General features: G+C 42.2%; 1 protein-coding gene across 1 annotated transcript in view; it reads left to right on the forward strand.

Moving 5' to 3' along the window:
* slc6a11b (solute carrier family 6 member 11b) overlaps nucleotides 1-19,335 on the forward strand; it is a 202,808-nt gene that overhangs the window by 136,349 nt on the left and 47,124 nt on the right. The window contains exon 8 of the mRNA XM_073072100.1: nucleotides 4,550-4,653. Coding sequence (XP_072928201.1) covers nucleotides 4,550-4,653 — 104 coding nt within the window. The remainder of the gene's footprint in view (nucleotides 1-4,549; nucleotides 4,654-19,335) is intronic.

A 19,335-nucleotide genomic window follows, 5' to 3' on the forward strand; every position in this document is an offset into this window, starting at 1 on the left:
ATGAATACATTATTATATCAAAGACTCAAAGGATTCAAGGTCAATTTATTATCAAAGTATGTACGCAGTATACAACCCTGAGATTCGTCTTCCCACAGACAGCCATGAAAGAAAACCGTGGAACCCGTTCAAAGAAAACCATCAACTCCCCCCTTACCCCACCAGTAAAGAAAGATCACCCAAATGGCAACAAAAAAGGAGTGAAAAACACAGAATATAAAACACAGAATCTAAGTAGTCCAGGCATATTCAGTTCAGCTCAGTGTTCATTGTCTGCTGGTCACTCCAATTCAAAATCGCCCAGAATAGCAACAAAATAAGGAGCATCCAGAAATCAGAACCTACAGAGCCCTGTCCACAAATCATGTCGATCAAACCTCGCACCATCCTCCGACAGCACCAGTGGAGAGTGAGGGAGAATGCAGGGACTTTCGGGAACAGTGAGTGAGAGAGAGACAGTCACAGGTAGGCACCTTCCTCCAGCAGCACCGAGCTAGAGGGAGAGAGAGATCATCCAAGTGCAGGCACCTTCCTCCAGCAGCAGTGAGCAGGAGGCTGGTGGGTGATGCTAAGCACCACCTCACCTTGCGCACTGGCCTCCATTATTTCAACCTTCCTCAGCGCTTTGATCAGCGAGAACATTATCATCATATGTGATAAATAAGTAACAATGAACATTAGAGTACGCTTGTCTGTGTTTGTCCTAATGGTCAGTTCTGGGTCAGTCTAGGTGTATTCCACAATTCCAGCAGATAATTGGATAAGAAGCGCAGAGGCTATGATTATAATGATATTCCTTCTCTAATGCTGAGCACATTGCAGCAGTGGTGCAGCTGCCTACAGGACTGAGGTAGGTCAGCTGGGTGAGAGATATCACAACAGCAACCTTCCACTCAACATCATTAAGACCAAGGAATTCATTGTGTACTTCAGGAAGGGGAAGTTGAGGGAACACATTCCTCTCCTCATTGAGGGATCAGCAGTGGAAACACTGAACAGGTTCTGGGTGTCAGCAGTCCTGAAGATCTATCCTGGGCCCAACGTATTGATGCAGTTATGCAGAAGCAATCCCAGTGGCTATATTTCGTAAGGAGTTTCAGGAGATTTGGTATGTCATCAAAGACTCTGGCAAATTTCATGGAGTACCGTGGAGAGCATTTTGACTGGATGCATCACCATCTGGCACAGTGGGTCTGCTGTAGAAGGGTTGTAAACTCAGCCCTATCCATCATGGGCGTTGGCCTCCCCAGCATTGCCAACATCTTCAAAAGGCAATGCCTGATAAAGGCGGCATCCACCATCAAGTACCTCCAATACCCAGCACCTGCCCTCTTCTCATTACTAACATCAAGGAGGAGGTACAGGAGCTTGAAAACACACACTCAACGTTTCTAGAACAGCTTCTTCTCTCCCCCATCAGATTTCTGAACGGACAATGTACCCATGAACACGATCTTATATTAATTTAATCTTTTATATATTTCTTACAATATATTTTATGTATTGTACTGTACTGCTGCTGCAAAACAACAAATTTCACAGTATATGTCACTGATAATAAATCTGATCCTGATTACTACTTCTGTGTAATTAAGTTACCTAATTTCTGATCTTCCTGTACAGCTAAGCAGCTCAATGTACAGCAGGAGGAGAATGGAAACAATTTTAATTATTTAAGATCTTTGCAGCTTTGAAATTATCATGTAGTTTAAATGCTCTGACAAAACAGACCAGTGCTGGAGGTCTTGTCAGTGTTAACAGGGATATAATCTATGGTAATATGTGTAAATTAATGCATATTGGGACATGGAACAAGCATATGAAGTTCAAAGTACGAAGTAAAATTTATTATCAGACTGCATACATGTCACCAGAAACAACCCTGAGGTTATTTTTCCTGTTAGTATATTCAGGAAATCTATAGAACAGTAACTAAACAGGATCAATGGACAGCATGCTGTGTAAACGCAAATATAAATAAATAGCAATAAATAACGAGTATGAAATAACAAGATAAGGAGTCTTTAAGGTGAGACCATCAGTTGTGGGAACACCAGAAATAGAATGAGTGTAGTTATTCCCTTTTATTCAAGGGCCTGACTGTCTTTTGAACCCGGTGGTGAGAGTCCTGAGGCACCTGTACCTTCCTCCTGATGACAGCAGTGAGAAAAGAGCATGGCCTGGGTGGTGAGGATCTTTGATGATGGATGCTGCTTTTCTACAGCAACGTTTCATGGAGATGTACTCAGTGGTTGGGAGGGCTTTACCCATGATCTGCAGGGACGAATCCACTACCTTTTGTAAGATTTTCTGCTCAAGGGCATTGGTGTTCCCATACCAGGCCATAGTGTGGCCAGTCAGCACACTTTCCACCACACATCTATAGAAGTTTGCCAAGGTTTTTGATGACATGCCGAACCTCCGCAGAGGAGGTAGGGGCATTGTCATGCTTTCTTTGCAATTATATTTATATTTATATGATTGGTATGCAATACCTGTTGGTAAAGTAAGAAACAGGAAAAGATTTTGTATTAATATAAATAACTTAATAATAGACCCAAACTATTTTAATGATACAGGAAATACTAGGATTTAACAAGTAGTTATTATGTACTATTATGTACAACTTTTGGCCTCTTATGAAACTGTTATTAGAAAAATAACCAATTTTTTTAAGAATATAACCGTATAAGGAGTTCTGAATGAATACTATGGTAGTATCCATGGGGATATAAGGTGAACATTCTGAATGAATACTTTGCTCATCAGTCGAAATAACTGATTCCTTATTGTGAAGCTTTGACCTCTCGAACTTTAAGTGATTAGATTGGAAAATGTAAAGGTCGAAGGGTGAATCAAGGGTAGATCAAATTGGTTGCAAGTTTGTTGAGACTGTGGGAATATTGCATTTGGAACACAGCGGGACATGACCGTTTATGACATGATATGGCAGAATTACTTACGCTTTGGGGTCAGGGGAGAATTCTGTTTTCTCTTGGAAAACTTACGAGCAGATATTTAGTTCCACTTAGATTATATGAATCGACAAATGTCCATGATGTAAAAAACTAGTTAGAAGAATAGAGAGTAGATTCCGTGGACATGATGGCATGTTGTTTCACAATCCCCACCCCCCACCCCTGCCACGTGCCAGGGTTGGAGACACCTTAGAAGAGCAGGCAAAAGTTGTGGTACACATTGGTACCAACGGCACAGGTAAATATATTGGGGACATTTAAGAGACTCTTGAATAGGCACAAGAAATGAAAGAAAAAATGGACAGCTATGTGGGAGGGAAGGGTTAGATTGAACTTGGAGTAGGTTAAAAGGTTGCCTCAACATCATGGTCCGAAGGGCCTGTGAATAGGGTAAATTACCTTTTCTGCATCCATGATTTCTAGCTTCACATTTCATTTAAGTTCATAGTTTTGGTATGGTAGACACGTAGACTTTTCATTTCTGTGCAACGAAGCGGCAATTCCGAAAGTGTGGATCTCTTCACCCGGCTCAGGTCTTCTTTGTCAGGTTGCAACTCTCAGAATTAGATGTCAGGGGGCAATGTGCACTTCTACAAATGTGCAGCTATTGTGGTCAATGTGTTCAGCATCAGGATCAGAAGCGTATAGATCTGTGACAAAGAACATCAGTATTGTATCATGAATAATATGAGGAGCATATTATGAGTTTCAGGAGAAACAAACTCTATATATTTTACATAAAAAGCACAATTGCTTATTATTGTTTGTCTAATCTGATGGCATTATTTTTATTCAATGTTTTATGCAAAATTTTGGATCTGATATTAATGGGATAGGTAATAGCTCAACATGGGTGGAGATATGTCTCTACCAAGGAGGTGTGAGGCGTTCCTTCCCTCCGCTAGCCTGCAGTTCACTCTTGGGCAAGGTGTTGCACCTGCTTAGCCCCCTGCCCCCTCAAATCAGGGTCACGTGAAGCCATGGGAGCAGGTGGCAGATGCTCGTATGAGCAGCCGGTGCAAGTCGCAAGTCCTGGTTATGTGACCACTGATGCCAGGCAGTTTCTGAAGAGTATTCATATTGGCTGGGGTCACCCATCTTGTAAAGACACTGCCCAGAAGAAGGCAATGGCAAACCACTCTTGTAGAAAAATTTGCCATGAACAATCTCACGATCATGATTGCCCATGTCATACGACGTGGCACATAATGAGCTATTGACGAGTAGCTCAAAAAACGAAGTATCGATCATCTTAATTCCTAGGCTTCATTTACTTGTTGCTGACTGAGTTTCCACCAAAGCAGACAAGATACTGTGGAAAATCACGCATCCTGCATTCTGCAGTGAGCGTCTGGGGCTGGGATGTGACAGGCGTTGATGATTGCAATGCCTTGATGTTTCTCATGTGCCCAGAGGACCTCTGGTGCTCTTTGGGGCTTTATTTCCTTTATAGTTTAATACTCAAATGCAGTCTAGTTCAGTTGCTAATGATCCTCTTTCTTGCAGTTTTGTTTCAGCGATAAAAATTACCTGTTATTGATATAGTTAACAAGTTTTCTATCTATTCTCAGGTGTGGCTGGATGCTGGCACCCAGATATTCTTCTCTTATGCAATTTGTCTTGGATGTCTAACTGCGTTAGGAAGCTACAACCCCTATCATAACAACTGCTACAGGTAAAAGAGTAACACTTTCAATTGATTGCTGATCATTGTAGGTACTGGCAATTTTTCAATGATTATTATATTCATTGGCCTAGAAGATGGCCAGACGGTACCTACTTCCACAGCTCTCCCTGCTTTTAGCAGCAATGTATGCTGAGATATTGTTGTTTTTCTTAGCACATGAAAAATTTGTTGTTTTTTTTTGTAAAGCTGTACTGTCTCTCAATATTCTGTCAGTGAGTACCACTTGGTTATGAAGTACTTTAAGTACTGGATCATAAGTTAGTCATAGAATTGTACAGAAAACGCTTTGACCTACCGTATCTACGCTCACAATGTTGTCTATCAGTATTAGCCTCACTTACTGGCATTATTTCCATATCCTCTATGTCAGGGATTCCTAAACTGGGGTCCACGGACCCCTTGGTATTGGTCCATTGCATAAAAACTTTAGGAATCCCTACTCTATGCCTTGGTTTTTCAAGTATCTACCAAAATGCCCTGTGAATGCTACTGCTCCTGCCTCTACCACCTCCTCTGGCATCTCAATAAAGATACCAACTACCGCTCATGTTCTGTCCTTGGTCGAGAGTTTCCCGTTTTCTTAAGTTAGGCAGATAACTCCAGTCCTGGTCTGGTTGTAGTTTGAAGGTGGTTTTATTGTTCACCAACGTGTTACAGTACGCAAGGAGCTGAGTAAAAAAAACAGTACTTCTCGGCGTTCTCATGAAAGGGCGATTCAAATATTGATTAAAATTCCTTCAACTTCTAACAAAGTGCTTCTAACTAATAGCGACTAAAGGAGATGTACCAATGATATAAAATGGCCAGCCTGATGCTGAAAGCTAATTGCTTACAACACGATAAGTAATCAACAACAGCTGTGAACTTGCAAGTAAGCAGTAAGATTTAGTCATTAGAAATAAAATAACAACCCAATCAGGAAGGACGTAACAATTCATGCAATAGAATTACTGTCCAGATCTCCCACTCAGCCTAAATCCATGCCTTCCAGTTTTAGCCATTACTACTATAGGAAATAGACATTGGCCTTCTACCCTATCCACTCTATATATCTTTATCATATCTCTTATTGGCCACATTCATAACAGAGAAAACAAACCTAACCTATTCAGTCTCTTCTGATAACCCAAGCCCTCCAGCCCAGGAGGACTGTGAAGTTTTTCTGCACTTTCTCCGAGTAAATCATGACCTATCTATGGTATCGTTACCAGAACTGCACGCAATACTCCCATTGCAGCCTAAGCAAGTTTGTACAACTGTATTAAGACATCCCAACTCTTATCTTCAATGCCTCAGTCAATGAAAGCACACATGCAATACACATTCCTTACCACCCTATCTACTTGTGTTCCCATTTTCAGGGAACTGTATACTTGTACCTCAAAGTCTCTCTGTTCAGCAGCATTCCCCAGACACTGCCATTCACTGTGTTTGTCCTACCTTGATTTAACTTCAGAATGCATCGGTTCATATTTGTCTGAGTTAAATTCCACTTGCCATGCCTTGCCTGCTTTCCCATATTTCTATATCCTTTTGTAACCTTAGACAACCTTCTTCATTGTCCACTGTACCACCAATTTTAGTGTTATCTGTAAACGTACTTATTATGCAACTGAATCATTAATCTGTATGACAAACAACAATAGACCCACCACTGACTCTTGTGGCACTCCACTGGCCACAGTCCACCACTGTGAATATCAACCCTTCACTGCCATCCTCTGCCTCCTACCAGCAAGACAATTTGCTGATTCATCCTGGATCCCATAGGCTCTCATCTTCTGGACTAGTTCAGTTCTGTTAATTACAAGTAGGGTCATTATTAAGTATTCATTCATTCGTTAGGTGCCGTGTTGTCTAACGTTGGTGTTCACAGTCTTTCTATGACCACGATTGTTCTTGGCAAATTTTTCTACAGAAGTGATTTGCCATTGCCTTCTGGGCAGTGTCTTTACAAGACAGGTGACTCCAACCATTATCAATAGAGATTGTCACCCTGGCATCAGTGGTCACATAATCAGGACTTGTGATCTGCACCGGCTGCTCATACGACCATCCACTCCCATGGCTTCATGTGACCCTGATCGGGAGGCAAGGGGGCTAAGCAGGTGCTGCAATACACTGAAGTAGAACAAGGTTAAACAATAACAATGCAGAACAAAATCTAACAAATATGGCAAAAGGGCAGTGCAAGTAAACAATAAAGTGCTAAATAGTAATAAGGTAGATTGTGAAAGCAAGAGTCCATCTTATCGTACAAGACATCTGTTCAAGGGTCTGGTGACAGTGGGATAGAAACTGTGCTTGAGCTTGATAGTACCTGTTTTCAGGATTTTGTATCTTCTGCCTGATTGGAGAGGAGCAAAGAGAGGATAAGATCAAAAGGTAGACTTAAGCCAATCGTTCCATCTGGTCCAACTGTTCCATCATCCCATCATAGCTGATTAATTATCCTCTCAACCCCATACTCCTGCCTTCTCCCTGGAACCATAAGGCTCTTGAACAAAAGGGGATAACTACATTCATCTATTAAGATGTTACCGATGATCATCTTGTTTTAGGGAGTCTTTATCTTGCTGTCTCAGGTTCTCGTTATTTATTGCTATTTATTTACATTTGCATTTGCATAGTTTGTTGTCTTCTATGATCTATTGGATCGTTCACTGAGTCTGTTATAGTTACTGTTCTGTAGATTTGCTGAGTATGCCAAGAAGAAAAAGAATATTGGGGTTGTATGTAGTGACATGTATGTACCCTGATTATACAATTTACTTTGAACATTGAACCTTTGATACCCTGACTAATCAAGAACCTGTCAATCTCCACTTTAAATGTATCCAATGAGCTGTCATCCACAGATGCCTCTAGCAATGAATTCCACAGATTCACCAGTCTCCAGCTAAAGAACTTCCTTCCCTTCTCTGTTTTAAATGGACATCCCTCTATTCTGAGGTTGTGCCCTCTGGTCCTAGACTCACCCAGCATTGGAAACATTCTCCTTATCTGCTCTATCTAGGCCTTTCAATATTTGATAGGTTTCAATGAGATACCACATCATTCTTCTAAACCTCAGTGAGTACAAGCCCAGAGACATCAGCAGCTCCTCATATGTTAACCCCTTTATTCCCAAAATAATTCTCGTGGATCCTCTGCAATACCGGCATATCTCTTCATAGATAAGGGGCCCAAAACTGTTCACAATACTCCAATTGTGGTCTGACCAATGTGTTATAAAGTCTTAGCAATACATCCTTGCTTTTATATTCTACTCATCTTGAAATGAATGCTAACATCATATTTGCCTTCCTTACCACTGACTCAACTTGCGAGTTAAACTTCAGGAAATCCTACACGATGACTCCCAAGAACCTTCACACCTCTGATTTATGAAATTTCTGTCTGTTTAGAAAATAGTCTACGCCACTATTCCTTCTACCAAAGTGCATGACAATACACTTCCCTACACTATATTCCATTTCCCACTTCTTTGCCCATTCTCCCAATCTGTCCAAGTCGTTTTGCAGACTCTGCTTCCCCAACACTACCTGCCCCCCTAACTATCTCTACATCAGCCACAAATTTGGCCACAAGCCTATCAATTCTATCATCCCAAACATTGACATTAACATGAAAAGAAGTGGTCCCAACACCAACCACTGATGAATACTAATCACAAAAGGCCCACTTTATTTCCACTTTTTGCCTCTTGCCTGTCAGCCAGTTGTCTGTCCATGCTAGTATCTTTCCTATGTGTGGCACCTTGTCAAAGGCCTTTTGAACAAGTAAACTACATAGATGTTGTATATCTGGACTTTCAGAAGGTCTTCGACAAGGTGCCACACATGAGGCTGCTTACCAAGTTAAGAGCCCATGGTATTACAGGAAAGTTACTAACATGGTTAGAGCATTGGCTGATTGGTAGGAGGCAGCAAATGGGAATAAAAGGATCCTTTTCTGGTTGGCTGCCAGTGACTAGTGGTATTCCACAGGGGTCGGTGTTGGGACCACTTCCTTTTATGCTGTATATAAATTATTTAGATGATGGAATAGATGGCTTTGTTGCCAAGTTTGCAGATGATACAAACTTGGAGGGGCAGGTAGTGTTGAGGAAACAGGCAGGATGCAGAAGAACTTAGACAGATTAGAGGAATGGGCAAGAAAGTGGTAAATAAAATATAATGTTGGAAAATGCATGGTCATGCACTCTGGTAGTAGAAATAAATATGCGGAGTATTTTCTAAACATGGAGAAAATCCAAAAATCTGAGATGCAAAGGGACTTGGGAGTCCTTGTGCAGAACACCCTGAAGGTTAACTTGCAAGTAGAGTCGGTGGTGAGGAAGGCAAATGCTATGTTAGCATTCATTTGAAGAAGTTTAGAATACAAGAGCAAGGATGTGATGCTAAGGCTTCACTGGTGAGGCCTCACATTGAGTAAGGCTTCTCATCTTAAAGATGTACTGTCACTGGAGAGAGTCCAGAGGAGGTTCACAAGGATGATTCCAGGAATGAATGGGTTATCATACGAGGAACATTTGATGGCTCTGAGTCTGTACATGCTGGAATTCAGAAGGATGAGGGGGGATCTCATTGAAACCGTTCAAATATTGAAAGGCTTAGACAGAGGAGATGTGAAAAGGATGTTTCCCATGATGGGAGAGTTTGGGACAAGAGGGCATAGCCTCAGGATAGAGGGGTGCCCTTTCAAAACAGAGATGCAGAGAAATTTCTTTAGCCTAAGGGTGGTGCATTTGTGGATTTTGTTGCCACACGCAGCTTGGAGGCTAGGTCATTGGGTGTATTTAAGGCAGAGATTGATAGGTTCTTGTTCAAAGCTTATGAGGAGAAGGACAGGAACTGGGGTTTAGAAGGAGATAGAAAAAAGGATCAGCCACGATTGAATGGCAAAGCAGACTCAATGGGCCAGATGGCCTAATTCTGTTCCTATGTCTTATGGTCTATCCACTGACTCTCCTTTTGTTATTTCCACAAAGAATCCCAACAAATTTGTTGTGCAAGATTTCCCCATGAGGAGTCCATACTGTCTTTGCCCCATTTTATTATTTGCCTCCAGATGCTCTGAAACCTCATCCTTAGTAATAGACTCCAACTTCTTCCCAACCACTGAAGTCAGCCTAACTGGCCTATAATTTCCTTTCTTCTAAAGCAATCTCTTCTTAAAGAGTGGAGTGACATTTGCAGTTTTCCAGTCCTCCAGATCCATTCCAGAACCCAGTGATTGATGAAAGGTCACTACTAATGCCACCACAATGTTTTCACCTACCCCTTTCAGACCCTGGATTCTATTCCATCTTGTCAGATAACTTACCTACCTTCAGAACTTTCAGCTTCCCAAACACCTTCTTAGTAATAGCAACTTCACTCATTTCTGCCCTCCGACATTCTTGAATATCTGGCATACTTCTAGTGTCTTCCACAGTGACATCTCATGCAAAGTACTTATTAAGTTAATCTGCCTTTTCTTTGTCCCCCATTACTACCTCTCCAATGTCATTTTCCAGTGGTCGATATCCTCTCTTGCCTCTCTTTTACTCTTTGTATACTGTATCTGTAAAAGCTTTTGATATCCCGTTGTTTATATTACTGGCTAGCTTACCTTCATATGTCATCCTTTCTCTCCTTATGGCTTTTTATGTTGCCCTCTGTTCCAAATACTCACACTAATTTTTGCTATATTATATGCTTTCTCTTGTTTTTATGCTGTCTTTGACTTCCCTTGTCAGTCACAGTTGCCTTATCCTCCCTTTAGAATACTTCATCTTTAGGATTTATCTATTCTGTGCCTTCCCAGTTACTCCAAGAAACTCCATTTAATTCTGTTCTGTTGACATCCCTGCTAGTGTCTCCTTCCAATCAACCTTGGCCAACTCCTCTCTCATGCCTCTACAATTCCCTTTACTCCACTTTATTGGTACATCTAACTTTAATTCCTCCCTCTCAAAGTGCAGCGTGAACTCTATAATTTTATGCTAACTGCCTCCTAAGAGTTCCTTTATCTTAAGCTCTCTAATAAAATATTGTTCATTATACACACCCAGTCCAGAACTACCTTTCCCCTAGTGGGCACGACTGCATGCTGCTCTAAAAGGACATCTCATATGAATTTTACAAATTCCCTCTCAGCACCTACCTGACTTTCCCAATCTACCTGCATGTTGAAATCCCAATGACTATCATAAGATTGTCCTTCTTACATGCAAGAGAAATCTGCAGATGCTGGAAATCCAAGCAACACACGCAAAGTGCTGGAGGAACTCAGAACGCCAGGCAGCATCTATGGAAAAGAGTACAGTCGACGTTTCAGGCCGAGAACCTTCAGCAGGACCTTTTTTATCTCTTGCTGTAATTTGCATGCCACAGGGAGAATGTCTGGGGTGGGTGGGGTCTTTGATTGTGTTGTCTGCTTTACTGAGTCAGTGCCACCCACACCGCCAGCCTTCTCCTCCCACACACTCTCACCTGTCTACCTAGTTTCCTTCTCCCTTTATTCACCTCTCGCATCCCCCTTCCCCACCTGGTACCAGAACCTCTCACTGCCTTTCCGTCTCATTTCATCTATCACCTAACACCCTCTTTCCCATTTCCTGCCCCAGCTGACTCCATCTGCCCGTCATCTCCTCCCCATCTGGTTCCACCAATCACCTACCAACCTCTATCCCACCCAGCCTCATATTGCTATACACTGGCAAACTTCCCTCATCTTTCTTGGTCCTGGAGCAGGATCTCAACCAGAAATGTTACCTTAATAGCTTTTGCTTTCACTGATGCTGCTTTACTGCTGATTTTGTCCAGTATTGTGATTTTTGTTTTGTTTCAGTCATCAAATGTTGTTTATTTAGTTCTCCTATCTACTCTGAAAATTACAGAGGTGTGTTGAAAGGCCTAGACAGAGTAGATGTGGAAAGGATGTTTCCCATGGTGGGAGAGTCTAAGACAAGAGGGCACAGCCTCAGGATAGAGGGGCGCCCTTTCTAAACAGAGATGCAGAGAAATTTCTTCAGCCAAAAGTTGGTGAATTTGTAGAATTTGTTGCCACGTGCAATTGTGGAGGCCAGGTCATTGGGTGTATTTAAGGCAGACTTTGATAGTTTCTTGATTGGACATGGCATCAAAGGTTACAGGGAGAAGGCCGGGAACTGGGGTTGAGGAGGAGATAGAAAAAAAGAATCAGCCATGATTGACTGGTGGAGCAGACTCGATGGGCCAGGTGGCCGAACTTTGTTCTATGTCTTACGGTCTTATGGTTTAAATTATCTGGAAACCCATTAGCTGGTGCCTCAAGCAAAGTGGTTAACCAAATTACATATGCTAGCAGGATCATATCAGTTTTAGGTTGTTTGGAATTTTTGGCTCATTCCAGAGATTCATATCTTTAACACTGGAGTGGTTTCAATTATAGAACACAGTGGGGGGATCAGCTGAAATGGCAGGGAGGTGTCTGTGGCATCCATTTTGGGAATGAGTATACATCCCTCATTGATGGTGATACTGTTGGTTGACAGCCCCTCAAGGCAGTCATCACCAGGGGTTTGACAGAGGATCAGGACTCTTTGGAAATTGAAACTCTCCAGGAGGTTGTGTGGCATAGTGAGACAGGAGGAAGTTCTTTAAGGCAGTCAGTTTAGTAAAACTGCTTTAACTAAGGAAGGACGGAGATTGTGGAACTTAGTTTAAAAGTTAGGAGTAGTGACAAAAATCTCTCTGAGAATGATGTTCTGTTTATTTCTGCAATAGATACACTGTAAAACTATTTTATTTGGGGCTTTGTCTTGCCCAGGTTATTAGAGATGGCATGATGGCATAAATATCGATTTCTCCTTTCAGTAAAAAAATTACTCCCATTCCTCTCTTCCCCACTCTGACCTTTCACTTCTTCTCACCCGCCTATTACTTCCCCCGGGTCCCCTCCTCCTTCCCTTTCTCCTATTGTCCACTCTCCTCTCATATCAGATTCTTTCTTCTCCAGCCCTTAACCTTTCCCACCCACCTGGCTTCCAACTTCCAGTTAGCCTCTTTCCCCTCAACCACCTTTTTATTTTGGTGTCTTCCCCTGTCCTTCTCAGCCCTGAAGAAGGTCTTGGCCCGAAACATTATTCATTTATTCGTTTCCATAGATGCTGCCTGACCTGCAGAGTTCCTCCAGCATTTTGTGTGTGTTGCTTTAGATTTCCAGCATTAGCCGATTTTCTCAAAGAAAAGAACTGGGAAAATTGTTACTAATCTGTTACTAATCACGGCATTCCCTGCACACAATAAAGGGATTTTATTTTGATCCCAAACTGTGCTCTAGTAATAAAGGGTTTTGGTAAAAGTACCAGTATATGGCATGCATCCAAAACTTTCAATACTGCTCAAACAGTAGAAATTGCACCGGTGACAGAAGTAAAGAGAACAGTATCCCCCAGACACCTAGAACTGTGGGACAGAACACAAAAGGAGGCCACACCATCCATCAATTTGTGTAGGGCAAACTAGTCTGCCTCACTCCCCAGAGTCTATAAGACCATAAGACGTAGATTCACCACCCTGTAGCTAAAGAAGTTCCTCCTCTGTTCTAAAGGGACATCCTTGTTATCCTGAGGCTGTGCCTTCTGGCCCTAGACTCCACCAAGTCCTGCAAACTATTTTACCTACAAATATTTATCCGATTCCATTTGACGCCTGCAATTGTATCTTCACCACTCTAAAGAACGGAAATAGGGATGCTGTCTAGTCCGACAGACATTATTCCCACAAAAGAAATTGTTAGCCCTATACTATTCGCTCTTTATCCAAAGAGGTAACTAGGGCCCTTCCTTTTAATAGTAGTCGATTTCCTCTGGGATGTATCACCCTTTGCTGAAATGAGTCTGTGCCAAACCTTCAGCAAAGGCCTCCTCTCCACTCTTAGCTAAGGACAAGATAATTGGTAGAATTCCCAGGAGCAATAACCCTAGCCCCAGGCCCACCTCTCCCTACTTCTTTTTAAACTCAGTGCAATGTAGGGTCAATAGGCTGATTAGGTTCCCTAATTGCTTTCTGTAGTAAATCAGTCTCCAAACGGAGGGTATGAGATGACAGAATCTTTCTATTATCCCTAGACTCTAGAATTCTGGATAGCCAAAGAACAAGTTCTCTGTGTAAAGCTGAAGACTTCCAGTTGATTCTTGAACCTGTGCAGAATTCCTAGGCATATACAGTATAATGATGAACAATGATTTTAAAAGAAGTACAAAGCTACTGATTACAGTTTAGAATTGTAATGTTCCTCTACATTTCCAAATCTAATAAAACTATTTTGTGACCCCAAGACTAAGCAACAATTTCATGAGATTTTTTTTTCTGCTTATGGAAGTTTGGGAGATTATGTCCCAGGATTTCTTGGGAGGGGAGGATTCTGGAACTTGTCACTTTTCTGCCTACTAGCCTTCCACAAAGCCAGAGTGGATCCTCCAGGTGCAACTTCCTAACCGAAGCTGACTCTGGCCAGATGGATGAGGCCTTGTGAAGGCAGGACCTTTCAATGTTTATCAGACAAAGATATTTTGGCAGCTGATTAAGCATCTCTCTTATAAAGAACCTTCTGACAAAACTATCAAACAGCTTGAAACTCTACGGTTTGATGTTTAATATTCTGTGTGTTTTTCACTCATGTTTTGCCGTTTGTGTGATTTGCTCTTTTTATTGCATATTGGACGTCTGATGTTTTCTTTGAATGGGATCCATGGTGTTTCATTGATTTGTGACTATCTGCAGGATGACGAATCTCAGCATTGTTTACTGAATATATACTTTGATAATAAATGCACTTTGACTTTGACTTTGAAAATTATTTCTGGCTTTTACAAGCACTCAGAAGTTATTAAGATATAATCACACTATTAAACTTCCTTAAATATAAAATAATTAAATATAATTAAATTAATTGTATTATTCATGATTTTTAAAGTTCAAACTTCAAAATACACTTATTATCAAAGTATGTATCCATTATACATCTTGAGATTTGTCTCCTTACTGGCAGCCACAGAACAAAGAAACCCAAGAGAACCCGTTAAAAAAGGCCATCAAACACCCAATGTGCAGAAAGAGATTAAACAAAACAAATAGTGCAAACAATAACAGTAAACTAATAGCATTCGGAACAAAAGGAAGTCCACAGACACGAAGCCTGGAGCAGCTGGAGCAGGCCACGGCCTCGGTTCAGTGCAGAGCCAAATAAATGTCACGAAGCAGCAAGTTGAACTGGCCTGACCCTTGCCTCCAGTCCTGACACCCTGCTTTTTCCATCTGTCATTTAAATTGGCCAAACATCGGGCCATCCCTTGCTTCGATACGCTCTGAGCCCGGAACCCATGGCCCCCATTTCGACCCCTACATGAACTTACCATATCAGCCTGTCACTGAGATTGGGTCTTCCCTCGTTGTCAGCTTGGTGGATGGGCCTCAAGTCTGCCTGGCCTCCGTTCGCCGCGACTCTGCCATACACCTGCTTGCTTTGACTCTCGACTCTCCCTCACCTCCGCTCTCCTCTCCATTGTTTTTTTTAAAAATTACCTGAACTTGCCCCTTCCCCCTCACACGCAGTCCTCACCATCTGGGACATGCCTTCTTCTCATTACTATGATCAGGGAGGAGGTACAGGAGTCTGGAGGTGCACGGTCAACATTTCAGGATCAGCTTCTTCCCCTCCACCTTCAGACTCACTCTTCCTCTTTTGCACTGTTGATATATTTATCTTTTATTCTAACTTAGGGTATTTTTAATCTCTTGCACAGTACTGCTGCCACAAAACAATAAATTTCCTGACATGTCTGTGGTGATAAACCTGATTCTGAGTTTGAAATTAATAGAGTAATTGAACCTGTGCCAGGACTAACTTCTGGCCACTCTCTTTCTCCTCTCTGTACTGGCCAGCTGGCCTCTCCACTCTCAGTCCCGTGGTTCCTTCCCTCCCACCGGTGCTGAGATCTTCCGGCAGATTTTGTGATGGCTGACCTGAAGTTATGGGCTGACAGAGTTCAGAACCAAGACTCTCAAAACTTCAAAGTACGTTCCTCAGTAAAGTTCTAAATCGGCACCGATTAAGTTGTCAGTTTTGCAGGGTAACTGCGGGGAAGCTGAGGCACTCTGGCGCTCAGCCTCTGAGCTCAGTGAGGAGTCTGAACAGCAGGTGACTCTGAAAATGAGGGCAAGTGCAGCCCACTCTGGAAATCCGGGACTTCATTTTTTTCAGCATGCTTAAGCAGGAACCCCAAGCTGTCAGATGCCTTCATTTCTCAAGGATGACTGGGTCATTTCATTTCAGTGAGTCAAAACAGTGACATGGGCTTTTTCATTTACGGCTTCATTTTGCTACACCTATGGTTTCATCGGGAGATAAATGCTGTAAAAAATATGTAAAGCACATTTCCACTGGAATTTTGAACCAAGAAATATACCGTATCTTATATGAGCACGTAAAAACTGGCGAAGAGTGGTAGTATCTATAAAGCTAAGAAAATTAGCACCCACACAGAATATATGGGTGGAATCTGGTTATATTCATCATCATTATTACATGTCGTGTTGTATGATGTGGGTGTTCATGGTCCCATGACCATGATTGTTCTTGGCAAATGTTTCTATAGAAGAGGTTTGCCATTCCCTTCTTCTGGGCAGTGTCTTTACAAGATGGGTGACCCTAGACATTATCAATACTCTTCAGAGATTGTCAGTGGTCGCATAACCAGGACTTGTGATATGCACCAGCTGCTCGTACGACCATCCACCACCTGCTCCCATGGCTTCCCGTGACCCTGATTGGGGGCGGGGGGCTAAGTAGGTTCTACACCTTGCCCAAGGGAGACCTGCAGGTTAGCAGAGTGAAGGCGTGGAGACGTCTTTCAGTTTCAGTTCTCCTTTGTTAGAGACGTATCTCCACCATGTTGAGCTATTTCCTACCCCATTAATATCAGATCCAAAATCCTTTGGTAGAGACACAACTCCACCTCACCACCCGCTGGTTATATTAAATTTATTAAATTTATGCTATGATTTGTAGTGTCTACCAATTTGTACAAGTAACGATATTAAATTGGTCTTGGTTACTTTAGTTGGGAGTCCTATGTTAAGAACCTTACAAACCTTTGCTAATATCTATCTATCTACCTATATGTGTGTGTGTGTGTGTGTGTGTGTGTGTGTGTGTGTGTGTGTGTGTGTGTGTGTGTGTGTGTGTGTGTGTGTGTGTGTGTGTGTGTGTGTGTGTGTGTGTGTGTGTGCAGTTTCCCTGAGTTTGGACAAAATAGGAGATAGTTAGGAATCTGTCAACTTAAGGCATTTGTATGTCACAACTAGGGGTCATTTTTCAAAACAAAAGGAAATGATTTTTTTTCAGTTAGCATGTGGATTGTATTTTCTTAGTGTAACTTTATGAGTATGGGTCCTTGGGTTATTTACCTTTTATGTCTAATTCTTTGTCTTTGGACTTGCTCTGGGGTTTCACCCTTGTGTTGCAGGCTTCTCATTTGGGATCATGGCAATTCTTAAACTCTCTTTATATTTATCACTTTAATTCAATTTGGGGGCAATTGAATTACCATGGGATTTTCAACGGCTTGCACTGTGGTTGTTGTTTTTGGACATTATTGCTTCATCTGGATACTGGGGCTGTCTGATTGCTCCCAAAATCCTGTGTGTTCCAGGGTGTATTTGAGAGGGGCATGTCGACCCCTCTTTGCTCAGTTATTGTGGGTCCTTGTCTGGTGAAACTCTGACCAAGTTCTTCTGTGTATCGTGAGTGATTTCAGTTCTTAAAGATTCTGTGTAGTTTGCCTGAGTTCTTGTTGGCTTAGCTGGTCCATTTCTGCAATTAATCTTTCATTTGAATTGGCCAAGTCTCTGGGATTCTTGCACTTGTGTTCACAAGTTACCCCGACAATGTTCTGGAATGCGAAGTGCTATGATGAATCTACAGTTAAGAAGACATATCAGAAGATTTATTATTGCCACTGTACAGTTTTGTTTGGCCATAATCCTTGTTTTACTAACAGCTTAAGAGGCTTTGTACAAACTGCTTTTGCATTTCAGAATCAGGTTTAATATCACTGGCATATGCCGTGAAATTTGTTAACTTTGCGGCAGCAGTACAATACAGTACATGATACATGTATATAACAGATATAACCATATAATGTATACAGAAACCAGACAACATTTCTTCGAACTAGATTGTAAAGCACTTAACACACATAGCACACAATAACTTGTGAAGGTAAGAATAAAATCTCCAGATGAATCACACATAAATAACAAACTAAAGTGTGTTAATATTAGATATTGTAAGGTACGGGCCAGATTAACCAGACACACTTCGAATACGATGCAGCCGGGCGTTGTGAATTCTAATGGCCTGGGAGAAGAAACTGTTTCTCATCCCGACCATTCTTGTTTTTATGCATTGGAATCTCCTGGCTGATGGTAGGAAGTTAAAGAGGATGCTGGATAGTTGGGTGGGCCCCTGGCAAAAGCCCCAATGGATGGTAGGGAGACCCCTACGATTCTCTCAGCTGTTCTCACAGTCCTTTGTAGAGACTTCTGGCCTGCTGCTAAACCGCTCCCATACCAGATGGAGATGCAACTTGTCTGGACACTCATTGGTGCTCCTGTAAAACATGGTTAAGATCTTGGGGGTGGGGGTGAGCCAATTGCAGAGGGATTTGCTGAGGATCTCAGCGGGCCATGCAGCATCTACGGACCAGTCACGATAAGTCCATAAGACATAAGACATAGGAGCAGAATTAGATTATTCAGTCCACCGAGTCTGCTCCACCATTCAATCATAGCTCATCCTGAATCCCAGTCAACCCCATACAGCTGCCTTCTGGCCATATCCTTTGATGCCCTCTCTGATCAGGAAATGATCGACTTCTGCGTCAAATATTCACACGGACTTGGCCTCCACCACAGTCTGTGGCAGGGCATTCCACAGATTTACTGCTCTCTGGCTAAAAAAGTTCCTCCTTTCCTCTGTTCTGAAAGGTCACCCCTCAATTTTGAGTTTTGAGGCTGTGCCCTCTAGCTCAGGATGCACCCGCCATAGGAAACATCCTCTTCACATCCACCCTTTATAGTCTTTTCAATGAGATCCTCCCACATTCTTCCAAATTCCTGTGAGTGCAGACGCAAAGCTGCCAAACGTTCCTCACTTGTTAACCCTTTCATTCCCAGAATCATCCTCATGAACCTGCATCGCCCTTACTAATCAAGAATCTAACAGCAGTTGGCTCAAAGCTGTTACGGCTCAGGGTGTTCTAGAGTTCAGAGTTCGGAGTTCAATTCCAGCGCCAGTTTGTAAGGAGTGTCTGTATGTCCTCACTGTGGAATGGGTGGATTTTATTGGGGACCTCTGATTTCCTTTCCACAGTCCAAAGACATACTTGGTAGGTCAATAGGGTCACTGTAAACTCTCTAGTGATTAGGTTAGGATTAATGGTTTGTTGTTCGCTGGGGTGGCGTAACTCGAAAGGGCCAGTAGGACATACTCCATGAGGTATAACTGAACACGTAAACTATCACCCCCTGCTTTAAATACACACAATGACTTAGCCTCCACAGCCACGTGTAGCAATGAGTTCACTACCCTCTGATGAAGAAATTCCTCTTCATCTCTCCTCCAAAGAAACATCCT

The sequence above is a fragment of the Hemitrygon akajei genome, chromosome 19 (assembly GCF_048418815.1).
Source record: "Hemitrygon akajei chromosome 19, sHemAka1.3, whole genome shotgun sequence".
Lineage (NCBI taxonomy): Eukaryota > Metazoa > Chordata > Chondrichthyes > Myliobatiformes > Dasyatidae > Hemitrygon > Hemitrygon akajei.